Source organism: Furipterus horrens, unplaced genomic scaffold (assembly GCF_987537825.1).
Source record: "Furipterus horrens unplaced genomic scaffold, mFurHor1.1.pri manual_scaffold_11, whole genome shotgun sequence".
Taxonomy (NCBI): Eukaryota; Metazoa; Chordata; class Mammalia; order Chiroptera; family Furipteridae; genus Furipterus; species Furipterus horrens.
The window spans coordinates 10,996,369-11,011,324 of NW_028327181.1; the positions used below are offsets into that span (position 1 = coordinate 10,996,369).

A 14,956-nucleotide genomic window follows, 5' to 3' on the forward strand; every position below is an offset into this window, starting at 1 on the left:
TTGGACCCAGATCCAGGAAACCCCAAAGCCCACATTCAGTGGTACTGACCCAGCTTCCCTGAAAGGAAGAGAACTAACAATGGCTGAACCCCCATTACGTGCCCCCCCCCTTTGTACGTGTTTCCTCACCTAATTCTTCTAAAACATTCCTTACAAAAGCAGGTGGTGGGCCCTGCCCCCCCCAACGGTAGTGGTTACCACATCAGTAAGTACTTCCTTACTGACATGGTAATTTGGTTCCTCCACATTCCGGGAAAGGAATTCAGGGCCACAGCAGTCAACCTACGTGATGAGGTGCCGGGAACAGTCACAGAACAGCATCAGCATGGCCAAGAGCTGCTTAGACTCTTCAGTGTCGTTGTTGAGGCACTCCAAGAAGAGCTTCAACCCTCCGTGGGGCCCCAGCTCACAGATAAAGGCCCACAGTTTGGGCAGCAGGTCATCAAGGTAAGTGAGACCTGGAAAAGGACAGAGAAACCCAAGCTTCGGAAGGGGGCTCCATCTGGTCCATTATTTCCCTGTCCATTAGGAAAACAAAACACCCCTACTAGTGAACATTTATGTGTGTGAGAGAAAGAAGGTGCAATTACTAAGAAAGTCATTATCACCATGAGAATAATGATAATAGCTAACAGTTAATGGGTGCTTACTACATGCCAGATACTATTCCAAATATTGGGGTGGCCAAACAGTTCGCTTGGTTTTCTTCCGTACGATGGCTCTAATAGCGCTTAGCTGCCTTTAACTTCACTAGAAACAATTCTGTTAGACTGTATTATGACAGCCGTCATAACCGCCTGCATTAAGAAAAAAAGTTATCACAATTGGTGAATTTTTGTGTAGCTATTTTAATTAGTAGCACGAATAGATTAGATAAACTAGTTTATCTTCATTCCTAAAAGTATACATTGTCAAGTTGGCCAAAAAAACTTCTTTTTGGATTCTTTAATTGGCACAATGGCAGATGCTTAAAGTTGTGGTCATCTTATAAAGCTAAACACAGGCAGCAAAACCATCTCACTCAGTACGCTTTACAGACCCTCACGCTGAGTGCCGGGGCGCCCAGGCTTGGTCTGCCCCGCCGCGCCCACTCTCCTCAGCTGAGGAACGTGCCCTGGGCCCGAGGCTTCACACGCCACCCTTTGCTCGTGCCCCAGGATACTCATATGACAGAAGGTATCTTACTCATCGCAGCCAAAACAGAGCTTTCGGTGCCCTGCCAGCCCCACCCCCAGCCAGTCGCAGCTCGGCTGCTGGCACCGTCACCCACGCTGTGGCTTGAGCCAAAATTTCTGGCATCGCCTTTGAAAGTTTAGGCCCCACTCCCCCAAATCCAATCTACCTCTGAAACACATCATACATCCTCCTGCGTCCAGCTCCATCACCACACCAGTTCAGCTGTCCTCAACCAGGACGCTTCTGTCCCCCAGGGGCATTTGGTGATGTTTGGAGTCAGGCTGGGTTGTCAGAACTAGGAGGGAGGGAAAGGTGCTACTGGCACCTCTGGGTATGGGCCGGGGCTGGTTAGAGGTCCTACAATGACAGGGCGGCGTCCGCAAGAAAGAATTATCTGGCCCAACACATCGGCTGTGCTGAGGCTCGGAAACTGTGCTCCAGCCCAGGCCAACGCTGTCGCTCATGATCTTCATTGCCAGCGTTACATTAAATACATCTTCCCCTTGCGCGTTACTGGGCTCTCCTACTGGACTATGATCCCCTGGGAACACAGACCCCAGTGGCTAATTCACCTCCGCACCCTCAGTGCCTGGCATACACAGGTGCTCTGTGAACATCTGAAGATGAGGAAGTAAGTGGGAAAGGGAGAAGCAGCAACAATTTATGATTTAAAAAAATATAAAATGCATGAGAGGTTCTGCATCCTTTATGTAGTAAACAGTGCCATGGCTTACAGACTGCTTGTCCTCGTAATGCCAATTCATTCTAATTCTGGCACTGCCCCTTAAAGGCCCCTCCCTGATGCCCAGTTCCTTGCTAACAGAGGGGACTTTCCTCCTTGCTCAGCTAAAACGGAAACTGTTGGGCACATCCACGCAGTAACGTATTATGCAGCCGACACAAATGAGGCTTTTGAAGAATTTCCAACACGATAAAATGCCTGTAAGGTGACTCATGGAAAGGGAAGGATAAAACTATCTATTTCAATCTGAACAGATACACAAATAGCACAGCCAGGCACGGGCAGTGGTGTCTGGATGGTGGGATTGAGAGGGCTTACGTTTTCTTTTTTCTGCTTCCTTGTCTTTCCTAGTTTTCTGCTCAGAAAAAATAGTAACTTTTAAAAAGCAAATTATACTTTATAATTACAATAAAGGGTCAGGTCAGAGGAACGAACTGGAAGTGCTAGGACTGAGGCTAGTTTGAGCTGTTGAACTGATCGGTCTCTAAGAATGGCTCAGAAATACCCTCTTCTCTTCAAGAAGGCCAGAAGAAAATCAACCTGTTCCACGCAAAAGCGCCAGCCCCAGGTGAGAGACAGAAGACACTGCAGGTGTCCCCACCTGTGAGTATCTGCAGCCGGATCTGGGTCAGGGTGGTCAGCGAGGTCTGGTAGAGGACACAGATGTTGCAGACCTTCTGCACCTCCGCGGAGTCTACACGTTTGCCCCCGACCGGCTTGAGAATATTCCGCACCGACGCGGACTTCTGAAACGCGCGCTTCAGCAGATCTGGCGGGGGGAAGGGAGGGGGAGCGTGTGAGCGGAAGGTCGGCCACCTGCCAAGTCCCACCCAATCACCGGAAGAGCGTTTCAGTGAAGTTCATGATTCACAGCCGCCGCCGGACAGCGTGGCTGCTGTTTGGGTCAAGTCATCTCTTTGGAATGAATTAGAAACGCATTAATAGGTTTTCAGGTAACACCCTTCAGAATCAGAAAATTTCTCAGAAACCAGGCAATCCAATTTCTACATGGGATGCTTTTACATACGACTTAACTTCAGAACCCACAGAGCTAAAAATTCCAAGGACTACATTAGGGCAGAGGGGGGAAAAGACGGGGGATCCCCAACTTTCTGTGCTTTTAGATGGAAGAAGTACTGATATTCAGCTTGGGGTTGTAGCCCACTTTAGTTTTAAACCTCCCCATTTATATCCTGCAGAAATGATCTTCATTGAGCCCATGCTCAGTGACAGCCAGAAGGGACTCTGCAGCATGCTGGCTGGCGGAGGCAAAGCCACCCTGAACCTGGAAATCTGCTGCGGGCAGGTAGTTCCAGATTTATGAGTTAGCATTTCCTTAACCTTTGTCAGAGCGGGCCACAGGAAACCTCTGCACAGAACCCACTACTGACCCTGCAGCGGGACATTGCCGAGCTGGCAACCCAGTGTCCCCTTTATGGGGAGCCCCACCTGGGAGATTTCTTTTACAACTGGGCTCTCAGAGAAGCTCTACTTCCCCTAAGAAACATCTTCCTATTTATGAAAGGAAATAATCCCAAGTCCCTTTTCATTTTGGCTACTAGAAATTCAGAGCCAAGTGGAAGTGCAGAGAAAACCACGGCAGCCCTCATGGAACATCTGTCAGTGGACATTCTTTACACTCAACCCTGATTCTGCTCCCCTACTTCTATTTCCCAGGTCCTTGTTTTCTGTTCCTAAGGATTTGGTGTCACTGTTTTGTTAAATGTAAAACTGACTTAAGTAGTCTCAAAGGCTTTGTGGGAGAAGTTAGAACGTCACGCACGGGGGGTACAGCCACAGGCCCGGCCTGCTCCCGCCACTCACTCTTCACGGGAAGCACGTTCTGTGGGGACGCTGGCTGCGCGTGGGCCGCCGGCTCCTGGTTCTCCAGCAGCTTCTTGCTCAGGATGTCCCAGAAGAAGATCCGGATCAGAGGCACCCCCCACAGGAACTGCAGCTGTTTGGTGACCAAGGGCATGGACTCGTTAAGGCTGGGAGAGAGAAGGAGACCAGGCGTGTCAGTCCCACCTGGTGAATGGCCAGGGAGAGCCCCTCGGCTCCCAAGGGGCCTTCCATGTGGAGCTGTAGCTAGGATCTGCCATTCAACACAGTCGGTAAGATAATAATAATTTAAAAAGGGGGCCTCACAAACTGCCACTGAGGCCTGGATGTGGAAGGCACCGACCCCTTTATGTTCCCTGTGGCTCCATCCAGACGTCCTGCGCTGCCAATAGCCCTAGTGCCCTCCCTAGGTCCCCAGGCGTCACACGTCCCCGCCATCTCCCAGCCTCCCTTTACCTGCTCTTCATCCTAATTCCACCCTGTTTACCACTGAGTTGACAGAAGCCATCGCACGCCTGCGGTGCCGTCCTCCCCTTCACAGCCAGCCTCAGGCCTGGCCCCCAAACCTCGCCGACTCTCCCACCTCCTAAGAGTCTCTCTGCCTTCAGGTGCTCCTTCCTCCACTCCACGCTGCAGCCTCAGCATCAGACGCTCACCCTGAAACCCGCCTCCACTGCCTCCCCGTGGAGCCCCTGCGGTGGCTCTCACTGCGTCCCAGCACCAGTGGCAGCTGCCGCCGCCCACAGCGCACAAGCCAGGCCTGAGGCAGGCTCTGATGTGCATTATTCCTTTCAATCCTGTGAGATGCCCGTACCGCCACATTTCAGATGAAGGAAGTGAGGGGAAGTGACTTGTCCAAGGTTCTCCCAGAGGGAGACTGTGCTTCCTGCCCACGGCAGCCAGATGCCTGGCGCCTGCCCCTCCTCTGGGGCAGTGCACTGGCCGACAGCGGGCAATCTGTCTTTTTCACTGGATGTCACTCAGGTACAAGGTAAAGAGAGAAAACTTTGGGATTCCTTCCCTGGCCCTCAGTTTCCTGCCTCAGGAGCACCTGGAGGGACCCCAGGAAACCAGCTGGGCAGCATGGCTGCCTCGGAGACTGAGACCTGCTTCATTCCGGCTCAGGCACATTTTTACATTTGTGATACCACCTTATTAATAATCTCTACCTTCTAGCCTAGTGGCACTTCGTAAAAAATATATTTTTAAGTTCCTGATTAAAAATTTTAAAATTGGTATTCCACCTCTTGAAAAGGATCTGGGGTGACTTCTATTCCCTTAGAATCATGCGTCTTATTTTAGTATCTCCAAACTATGGCAGCCTAGGCAATCAAAACAATAATACTGGGCAAAAAAAGAGAATATTCACAGATAAGACTCACAGGTTACTACGTGAAAAGAACAAAATACAAATTAACAAAACCTCTTTTTGTGAAAAGACTGCCAGGAACAGACAGGATGTGCGCGCAGGGTGCCTTTGCGTGAGGAAATGGCTCTTACTCTCTTCCGTACTGACCTGTATTTCATACAATGAACACACACTACTTTTGTACTAAGACACAAAACAACATGAGCTAAAATGAAGAAAGCAGGGAGAGGTGGCGGGCGAGAGGCAGGAGGCGGCAGGAGAGACAGGGATTTGCCTCCGGGACTCACCCATAGTCCACGGATTGGGAGAACCAGCCAAGGACGGGGTGCCAGTGGGTCAGGTTGGACTTCTTCTGGGACACGTACTTCTGGCAGTAGCACAGCATCTGGGTGAGCAAGCTCACAAACCCGTCCGTCTCCTCCTCTAACACCCTGGGGCTGAGGGAGCCCAGCTGCAGCAGGTTGCCTGCAGAGAGGTGATAACGCTGAGTGCGCTGGGCGCAGACAGACGCGCTTTGTCACCTCCAGCCCTGCTCTCTGCCTGGGACTCAGGCAGCCCCGTCTGTGGGCAGGAAGCAGTTCCACACACAGAGGGGCCCTGGCCGGTCCTGGCGCGACAGTGCGGCGCAGGGCTCAGAAACAGGCCGACCTGGCTCCCTCCGGTCCTGGCTCTGCCACAGACCAGCGCGGTGACCCTCAACCCACCTCTCGAAGCCTGTTCCCTCACCTGTAAGACTGGAATAACGACCCTCACTCTGGGTGTGAAGAGTGTGTGGAGTAACATGCGGAACTTCTGGCACACAGAGGGACGTGATGTTTAGCTAGTGTGACATTATAATACTATGCTAAGATTTTAAAACCAAGGGTTAACATAAGAAATAATCTTTTGAAGAATATCTGAAGTTTCTGGAAATCACTTATTCAAAGTTCACCAAAGTTATTTAACATGTCTTGTGTGAGAACTCCCTTAAAATTTAGCCTCTAGAAATTTTTTCTATGTAAAATAAATGAGGCAATGAGAATTATGTCCGCCTGCCGTTTTCAAACACTTCTATCCATGAGCCCCTTCATCCGCAACGAGAACGCAGTGAAGCGGACGATGCAGGCCCTACTCAGAGCCCGCTCCCACCATGCCCTCCCCTCTCCCAAGGTGAGAATTATGCAGGCGAGTCATCACGTTTCCAATTTTCCCTGGGCTGCCAGGAAGCTAGGGGCTGAAATTAAACATTCATTTACAGTCACTCAACCAGTCTGCCAAGTTGATGTATTTTCCATGTGATTTTTAATTTTACACGTCTATTTTAACTGTCTGTCTGATTACATGTTTTTTCCTGGAAGCACTGCTAATTGTTACTAACGACAGCTCATGATCACCAGAATGGAGAAAATCAGAACGCTGGGGCTTTTCCTGACACCCAGAACACAACCACATTCCGGCCACAGACACTCACCCATCAGACAAAGCGTATGGCATCCTTCTAAACTTTCACAGACATCACGGCATCGATCTTTATCTCTTAAAAACGCGATGAATTTACGAAGCATGGCATAAGATTCTAGAACAGCGAGGCGCTGCAAACAATTGCAGACTGTTAAAACGAAAGCTGACAGGAAGAATTTCCCACTAGAGCATGAACTTGACCACCTGCAGATCACCCCCTAGTAGCCAAACTTGTTATTCATCTCCAGAACTAAAATGAACACAAGATGAGAACCCGTTCCTCTGGGCTATTAACAAAAGCATGCCCACAGTGGCTACTGACTTAGATGAAAAATCAGGGGACGAGGCGGGCATTAACAGAGGACACATTCTGCGCTCTAATCTCTAGGAAGGCAAGCATGGACCTGAGGGGCACTCAGAGCCCACTTACCTCAGGGGTCACTGTGCCCAGATGAGTCACGAGGGCCGGCACGGACAGGATGTGGATGAGCAAGGGCCGGATCAGATTGTCTGAGAACAGCGCGGCAACCACGGGGCTGGGCACAGACAGCGCACCTGACTCAGGTGGGTTTGCCTGGGGACCCAGAACAGAGGAACCCCTCTCCCCACACCCCCAAGTCCCTTGAAGTTATGCTTCACAGGACTTCTAGAAAAACTAAAGACTGAAAATGGGGCACTCGCTAAGTAAATGGTTGGGTTGATGACAGTGCCGTCACGTGACACAGCTGAAAACTCAACTCTGAAGTTTCACGGACATGAGTAAACTTAAGAAAAAGGCAGAATAAAAAACTACATGGGGAGAGGCGAGGGGGGAGTGATCAGGAGGGAGGGAAACAAGGGACTGGAGTGCATGTGCCCTGACCAGGAATCGAACCGGCGACCTTTCCCCTTTGCGGGATGACACCCAGCCAACTGCGCCACACTGGTCAGGGCTGGCCTTCTAAACATTTTAAACCCACGTTTATAACACTGTTCCATCCGTTTATGCCACCCTTTGCAGGCCCTCCTCCAGCTCATAGGTTTCCTTTAGCAGCTAAAAGCTCAAAAGGAGAAAGGGTTCTATCTCAACCCCTTGCTGACTGGGAGCAAAGGCAACCAGGGACACATACAGAAGGTAAAGAAAAGGACCGTCACAGACGCGCCCCTCTCCCGGAGACCAACGCTTCCCATCCATGCCGACCAAGGGGGCCACCCACGGCGACCACGAGTGGCTGGGGAAGAGGAGCAGGAGCAGGGAGCCCTCCGAAGTGGGCTGCCCCTCAGCCACGGCGCCCACTTACCGCAGCGCTAGGGTAAAGGCAGCCGTCAAGGTGCTTCTGGACAGACAGGGCCGGGGTCTCGCCAGGCCACGGGTCAACAGTATCTGAAAAGAACGTTTTAACTGGTCAGGGAACGATGCTGACTTTGTATTCATTTGTTCATAAAAACAGAAACATGAAAGTAAAATGAGTGCCTCAGATAAAAAAAACTAAATGGGAATGTTTTTAAAAATGAGGGGAGAGAAAAGGGATGGGTATAGAGGTTCATTTACTCCCCCCACCCACCTTTAAATGATATTCAAAATTTTTAAAATAATTAACAGTTAAAACATTTAAGAGCTGATGCAAATGCCAGACTTAAACTTTCGAGACGAGCTGTCTGAGTCACGGGGTCGAGCAGCTGCTTCCTGACTGACATGCGCTCTGGCTGTGACCCGTCTCACGGGGCCACTGCGCGGAAAGAGACACCACACCCGGACAGAGCCCATGGCAGTGCCAGGCAGAGGAAAGGGCTCAACCCACGCTGCCACTCCGGCTGAAGGACCCCAAAGCACTACTTCTAAACAGCAAGTAGGCCATGAGGCCAGTCCCTGGCGACGTGGGCGGGCACAAAACGTGCAGTGTGGATGGAAGGCTGTTTGAGGACACAGAGCTAGACAGTCAGTTCCAGATGCCAATCGAGAAGGAACCAGGGGAACAAGCCCTGAGGCCTCCACCCCGAGGTTCAGTTTCAAGTGACTGGATTACACCTGTCACCAAAGATACAGCACATTGAAGGGATCCCAGTGCCACTTGCTTTACACAAACTGCACACGACCCAAGACGTGGGGGAGGGAGGAGAGGATACTGAGCGTTCAGCTCTTTCTGCAAGTGTTGCTGTGAGGAGGGCACCAGATATGCAAAACCGAACACAAAAACCCAAGTTCAGGTTCAGAGGGTAAGGTCCCATATTAGGAGAATGGGGCACGGACCTGCAGCACAGGATAAAATCCACGCAGGTTGAGATGTCCCATTATATTTGCACAAATGTGGTTCATGGCTGGTCGAAGACTCTCGCCTAAATAAAGAAAAAAATTTGAGAAAAAAAAAATCGCCAACCATAATATGAACTGTTTAGGTGGGACAGAAAATCATGCCCCGTGGCCAGGGCCACAGGAAACGAGATACTTTCTGGCCTGCCTTCCTACGTCCCTTAGGTCTGGGACGAGGGTACGCGGAGACGCTTCATATCCAAATCCTCTGTCTCCTGGAAGGCCTGGCTCAAGTGTCACCCTGGAGGCGATGGGGCCCATCATTCCCCGAGCCAGACTCAACGTCCCCGGCCTGGGCTCCTACAGGACCTTTTCCAGTTCCCTCCGAGGGCCTGGCAATTTCTGTTCTCTGTAGCTGTCTCCTCTTTCCAATGAGATCAAGGCTCCCTGGCACGGCCCAGAACTCAGCATGTTTCCAATCCTGCCCAGAACCCAGGATAGTGCCTTAAAATAATCACTCTTCCTGACCTGGGGCCTTCAAACACCCAGTTCCCTCTGCTTTCGGAGTTGCCCTGCCTCTTCCTTCTGTGAACTCTAACCTTGCCCCCCACTCTGAGCTCGGACATCACTTCTTCAGGAAGCTGTGAGCCGCAGAGAGAGCAAGGCAAGGCCGCCAGCCCCACCAAAGTCTCATTCCTCTTGTGTTCGTCCTTCCGAGCACCACTTCGCACCCTGTTATCATGTCTAGGACATGCACGTGGTTTGTCTTTAACGTCTGTCTCCCACATGAGGCTCTAAGTTCTGTGGGAAGAGTGGCCACAGAGCAGAGTCTGCACGGTGCACAGCAGCGTGGGCTGCTTGCTGAATGGATGGATGAAGCGACTGCATGGAAAATATAAAGCCAAGGGTAATATCCAGGGAAGGAGGCAGCTTTACAATGCACATTTTATGGCCTTAAAATCAGAACTCTTTGCTGCTGAATGAGTCGCCAAATGAAATGGTAAGGCTTAATATAAGCCAGTAGTGCCACTTGGTGCTGTGGGAGTAATAAAAAAATAAGATCCAGGGACCATGGCTTTAAACGCAAATTCCAAAGAGGGAGAGACTATATCACACTATACTGAACACATTACGGACACTACAGTGCAGCCTGATGGGAAGTGCCAAGGGCACCTTTGCTTGTGTGGTTTCGGGCCTTCCCAGAGGCTTGTGATGGCAAAAATGCTTCTTAAAAGGGTGTAGGGGCCCTGGTCGGGTAGCTCAGCTGGTTAGAGCATCATCATCCCAATTTGCCAAGGTTGTGGGTTCGATCTCCAATCAGGGCACATACAAGAATCAACCAACAAGTGCATAAAGAAGTGGAACAACAAACTGATGTCTCTCTCTCTCTCTCTCTCTCAAATGAATGAACACAAAAATTTTTTTTTTAAATATTAAAAGGTGGAAAGGTACCCAAGCTCTGTTACTTAGGGAAGATTTTGAAGCAAGTCCCACAGACCTTTTCCCCGGAGAATCTTCCATGTTGAAGTGTCTGTGAAGGTGACAAGCATCGTGAGGTACAGGGTGATGAGTCTGGAGTCTTGTAAGATTTCAGGCTGGAAACAACAAAGAGAGTAAGATAAGGCACGCCCTCCAGTCCCAGACAGTGAAGGAACCACTTTATATCTTTTCTGAGTGTACTCAGGCCCAAAGCAGTGAGTCAGGGTTACAAGTACACTTTTTCTTTTTCTCTTGGGGAATGACCACTTTTAGGAGTTCAATGACAGGGACTTTGACCCACTACTGATAGAGTCTGAAGTACTTCTGGGAATGGAGAATTGAGAATTCTGGAAAACAAGATGACCAGCGCAGGCTTGCTGGTTTTGTATGCATCGAGGAATATATGTATGTTCGTATGTACACTGGAGCAAGAACAGAATTGCAATTGAGCCTAACGGGGACCCGGGGTTCTGCCCTCTGCCTTTATCACTTACTAGCTGTGTGACCTTGGGCAAGTTTCTTAACCTTTCGGTGCCTCAGTTTCCCCATCTGTTGACTAGGATTAGGGTTGTTGTATCCAAAGCACTAAGAATAATGCCCAGCACAAAGATAACTCTATGTAATACTGGCTGTTACTATACATTGTTTCACAGGAGCAGGCTGGGGAAAGGTCTGATTCCTTTCTGGGCTTGGAGACCTTTTAGCAGGTACACCTGCAAGGGACCCTGGAGACCATCAAGTTCAAATCCCTAAGCTCACAGAGAATGAGAGTGGGGAAGTGACCTGTTCAAGGCCACACGGGAAACCAGCAGCAGAATCAGGACCAAATTTAGATACTCCTGGATCCAGATTCAGTGTTCTTTTCCCCTAATGTGCGTTTCTTTGTATAAACTTTAGAAGATATTTTTTCAAAGCAGAAGGGCCTCTTCTCAAAGAGAAATCCGTTGTGGAATGCAGACACAGAAAGCAGATAAAGGGGTGGCTGCTGCTCTGTGCCACAGTGCTTTTCCACCTGACGAGCTGGGCTGTGTGTGGTTTGCTGCCAGGGCAAAGCCAAGGGACCAAACAGCAAGGCCTCCAGAGATGGCTGGGGAAAGGGATCACTGGGAGCTCTGCTGACAGTCGCTGCTTTGCTCAGCTGCTACCTAAGTCCTTGCCAAGCCTCTGTCCCCGAAACTTCTCCCTCCTTAGGTGTAAAGTGGAAGTGGCTTCTCTTTGCACCTCCTCATACCTCTGCCCACGTTCTCCTAACACAAGGGTGGGCACAAGACAGGCTGGGCCAGTGGTAGTACCCCATCCTGCCACTACCACGACCAGTTAAGGGCTGAGACCAGGATCCCACTGGGTCACTGAGATCGTCCAGATTTTTAACTGGTGGGGGTGACACCCTTTTCTCTTTGGTCAAGACAGAGTAAGAATATGAGGCCATAACTGCTGGCTGCCAGGATTATAGCAGAAGACAAGGTGACTCCAAAAGGTCTAGAGATGAGAGGAAAGAATGAGGAGGAGAATCCAGATGTCCCTGGCTCTTCGCATCCCCAGTTGCCATGTTACAGAACATATTCTAAGACAAAATAGTCTCTTTCTTGGTTAGCTGTGTATATCATTAGCTGTGCTCTTATTGGGTTTCTGCACATATAATAAGGAGCCTGACTAGCATAATAATATAAACTATAAAGTACCCATTATATCAAAAGTATGTCATCTTCCAGATGACAGATTCCCTGGCATGGAGACTGTGGCAAGCACAGGTCAATATCCAAAATATGTAAATCAAAGAAGAGCTCATATTGCTAATAGTATCTAACTTGCTCTCTCCTACAACAGGGGCTCTAATAACTCTTTGCTAGGTTCTGACTGATAAGTCTGCAAAGGTATAACCTGTGAGGGAACCATGAGGACTCTGCAAATACATACTAAAGGCCCCAAATGGGAAGGACGCATTTGCAGCGTTTCACTTTTACCTTGAGCTGCTTAAGAAACTCACAGCAATACCAGAGAATGTCCTTGATCTGTTTAATCCATAACAGGGTGAGATCCTTGGAAAGAGCAAGGGACACATACCACACCTACGAGGAGGAGAAAGAGAAACGTAACAAGTATAGGGATCAAACAAATTACATACAGCCTAGCTGCTGGCATGGGACCAATGAGCTCGGCCCAGTGCCAGATACGGCCATAAGGACCGATGGATGGACAAATCAGCAGCCAGTAAGACGTATTTTAATACTAAACCCATCCCGCTTACCTTGGGTTCATTCTCAGCATCCATACTGCTCAGGATGCAGCGACACAACTTTTCAAATCTCTGCAAAGAGGCAGAATGGGGGTTATAAGTTCCTGCAACGGGTACAAAATGGAAAGAAGCAAAGGTGGACACCTGGCATAGGCATGCCAGAAGACTCACATATGTGATCATTTTAAATTCCTCCTTACAAATACGGGAACTGGTGATCAAAAAAAGCTTTCAAACTGGTAGCCCAGTGGTTCAATAAGCCCTACATTTGTTTTAGGAACTGGTATATTTCATATAAAAATCCAGATTGGGGCTCCTTTTGAAAAACAAAATAAATCTGGCAAACTTGGCTCAGATGCCTGTGAATTACCAGCTATCTCCTGAGTGATGCTCTCATTTGCTATTTTATGAGCATCACGGACACTGACTTTTGCCCCACAGACTGTTGTATCATCACTTTTCATCTGGAAGTGCAAAAGGAAGAAAAGTAGAAGCTGGAAACCAGACTACACTGTGGCAATACCAATCCTGGATGCACCCTTAAAAGTGGTGTGGTCCTGGGCGGCCACCCCATCACAGTGAACTATAGTTCCTTCCTCTGTAAACAGGGGCTCACCTTACCAGGCCTGTCTGTCCTCATCTAATGAGCATACTCCTCCCTCTCCTGCAGGGCGCCGAGCTCTCCAGAGGAGAGACCTTGCCCGTCTTGTTCCCTTTGGGAGCCCCAGTGCCTAGCAGAGGGTCTAGCACAATGTGAGACTCAGCCATATCGAACGCATAACCCCGATCACCCAGAGGCACTCCTCAATGGTACTGTCAATACTATTACAGACAACTAGCTGTTTCCTGGAATTGTATTTTCTGGGTTAATTCTAAGCCCAAATGTACAACCAACATGCTTTGTTTGGTTTGCAGAGTTTAAAGGGAATTTGAAATTAGCTACCAATTTTTACAAATTAGAAAACTGAGCATAAAGAAGCCCAGCATCTCTTTAAAAAAGCAGAGTCCGCCTCTGGCTGAAGCTGAGCCAAGGCCCTTCCTTCTGGATGGGCGTGCACAGACCCTGTCACCATGCGTCAGCAGCTATCATGACCTGTATGGTGCTTTGTCACATAAATGGCTTCTTTCACTCATTTACCTAACCTGCCTGGCTCCTGTACGCATCTGAGTCCAACAGGAGCTTATAACAGTCAGTGAGAAAAGAATTGGGAGGGGGCCTGGAAGCACGGGACGCAATCCCTGCAAGAAAGGTCCCAAGAAGACAAAAGGGCAGGATGTGGGAGTAGCAGAGTTGCTAGCTCAGAGAGTTGCTGTAAGGACCGGATGATGTCACATTTATAAAAGACCTGGCAGACAGTAAGTATGATGTATACTTGCTGTTATTATTTTACCTCATTATCCTCTTTAATTCTGAACAAGAACAGCAGTTTCCTGGCAATCTTAAAAATACATAGTGCACTTCTTTTACTGGATCCAGAGTCATCTGCTTTAAAAAACTCATCGATCTCTCTCCTAAGGGAGGGAAGGGTTAAAAAAAAAAAAAAAGACCTTTTTAATTAGGAGTTTGCAGCAGCTGGAAGTCTTTTTAAGCACTGTAAGAGAAGATGGCGTTTTCTCTCTATAAATTGGCAGCGAGAGAAAATGAGCTGAGGAGTTCCCGGCACCCACCTGATTTCCCTCTGCAGCCGACTCCGGCAGAGGAAACTCCGGACTCGGGCCTGAATCCCGATGGCTGCCCGCTCCCGCTCCTTCTGCACAAGCCTTTCCTCCCGAGCCTGACGGGCTCTATCGATGAACCATGCTCTCGAGGTCTGAGAAACGGTGAACATGTTTGCAAACTTGCACCAGCCCTGCAAGGAAAATGGCGAGTAGTGGGTGCAGATCATTGTATGAAAAACGCGCAGAGAAAGAGGCAGAAGAGCAAAGGGCGGGCAGGGATGGGGGCAGCAGCAGAGAGCTACTCAGGGCCCTCCAGCACCTTCCAAAGTGCTAACAGCTCTCCTGGCATAGGTCCCAACATCCTATCGGCTCTTTTCATGCAACTCACCGGGAGCAGAGATGTTTTTGCCTGTATTAAATAATTACATTTTCTTCAGAGAAAGAGCACAGCGCCTGGCATAGGATATGGGTTCTATAATTGTTTAACGAATGAACAAAGCAGGACTCGATCCCATCCATAAAGCTCTAATGCAAACCAGGCATCCTCTAAGTCAAGGTCCCTAGATGTCTGAATTGTTTTGGAGACATCCACAATATCTGGGATGCCAACACTAAGCAGGCTGCTTTTATTTTGCCAAGTCAAAATTTGAGGCAAAAACTAAACATGAGTATTTGCTGTCACCATTATTTTATTCGTCCGTTCATTCAATACTTTCTGGTACCTGGTACCTGCCTTGTGCACAGCAGGAAAAAAGCCTTTCATTTTTCAGAGGGTCACATTAA

The 14,956-nt window shown here is 49.2% G+C and overlaps 1 protein-coding gene across 2 annotated transcripts in view; it reads right to left on the reverse strand.

Moving 5' to 3' along the window:
• UBE3B (ubiquitin protein ligase E3B) overlaps nucleotides 1–14,956 on the reverse strand; it is a 43,218-nt gene that overhangs the window by 24,087 nt on the left and 4,175 nt on the right. For both annotated transcript variants that reach the window (XM_090257805.1, XM_090257804.1), the window contains exons 3-15: nucleotides 14,183–14,364; nucleotides 13,906–14,026; nucleotides 12,527–12,586; nucleotides 12,243–12,347; nucleotides 10,298–10,394; nucleotides 8,800–8,885; nucleotides 7,850–7,932; nucleotides 7,000–7,105; nucleotides 6,580–6,700; nucleotides 5,417–5,594; nucleotides 3,743–3,909; nucleotides 2,520–2,687; nucleotides 287–458 (exon numbers count right to left, since the gene is read on the reverse strand). In XM_090257805.1, the coding sequence (XP_090113931.1) occupies nucleotides 287–458; nucleotides 2,520–2,687; nucleotides 3,743–3,909; nucleotides 5,417–5,594; nucleotides 6,580–6,700; nucleotides 7,000–7,105; nucleotides 7,850–7,932; nucleotides 8,800–8,885; nucleotides 10,298–10,394; nucleotides 12,243–12,347; nucleotides 12,527–12,586; nucleotides 13,906–14,026; nucleotides 14,183–14,343 (1,625 nt within the window). In that variant the 5' untranslated portion in view covers nucleotides 14,344–14,364. The remainder of the gene's footprint in view (nucleotides 1–286; nucleotides 459–2,519; nucleotides 2,688–3,742; nucleotides 3,910–5,416; nucleotides 5,595–6,579; nucleotides 6,701–6,999; nucleotides 7,106–7,849; nucleotides 7,933–8,799; nucleotides 8,886–10,297; nucleotides 10,395–12,242; nucleotides 12,348–12,526; nucleotides 12,587–13,905; nucleotides 14,027–14,182; nucleotides 14,365–14,956) is intronic.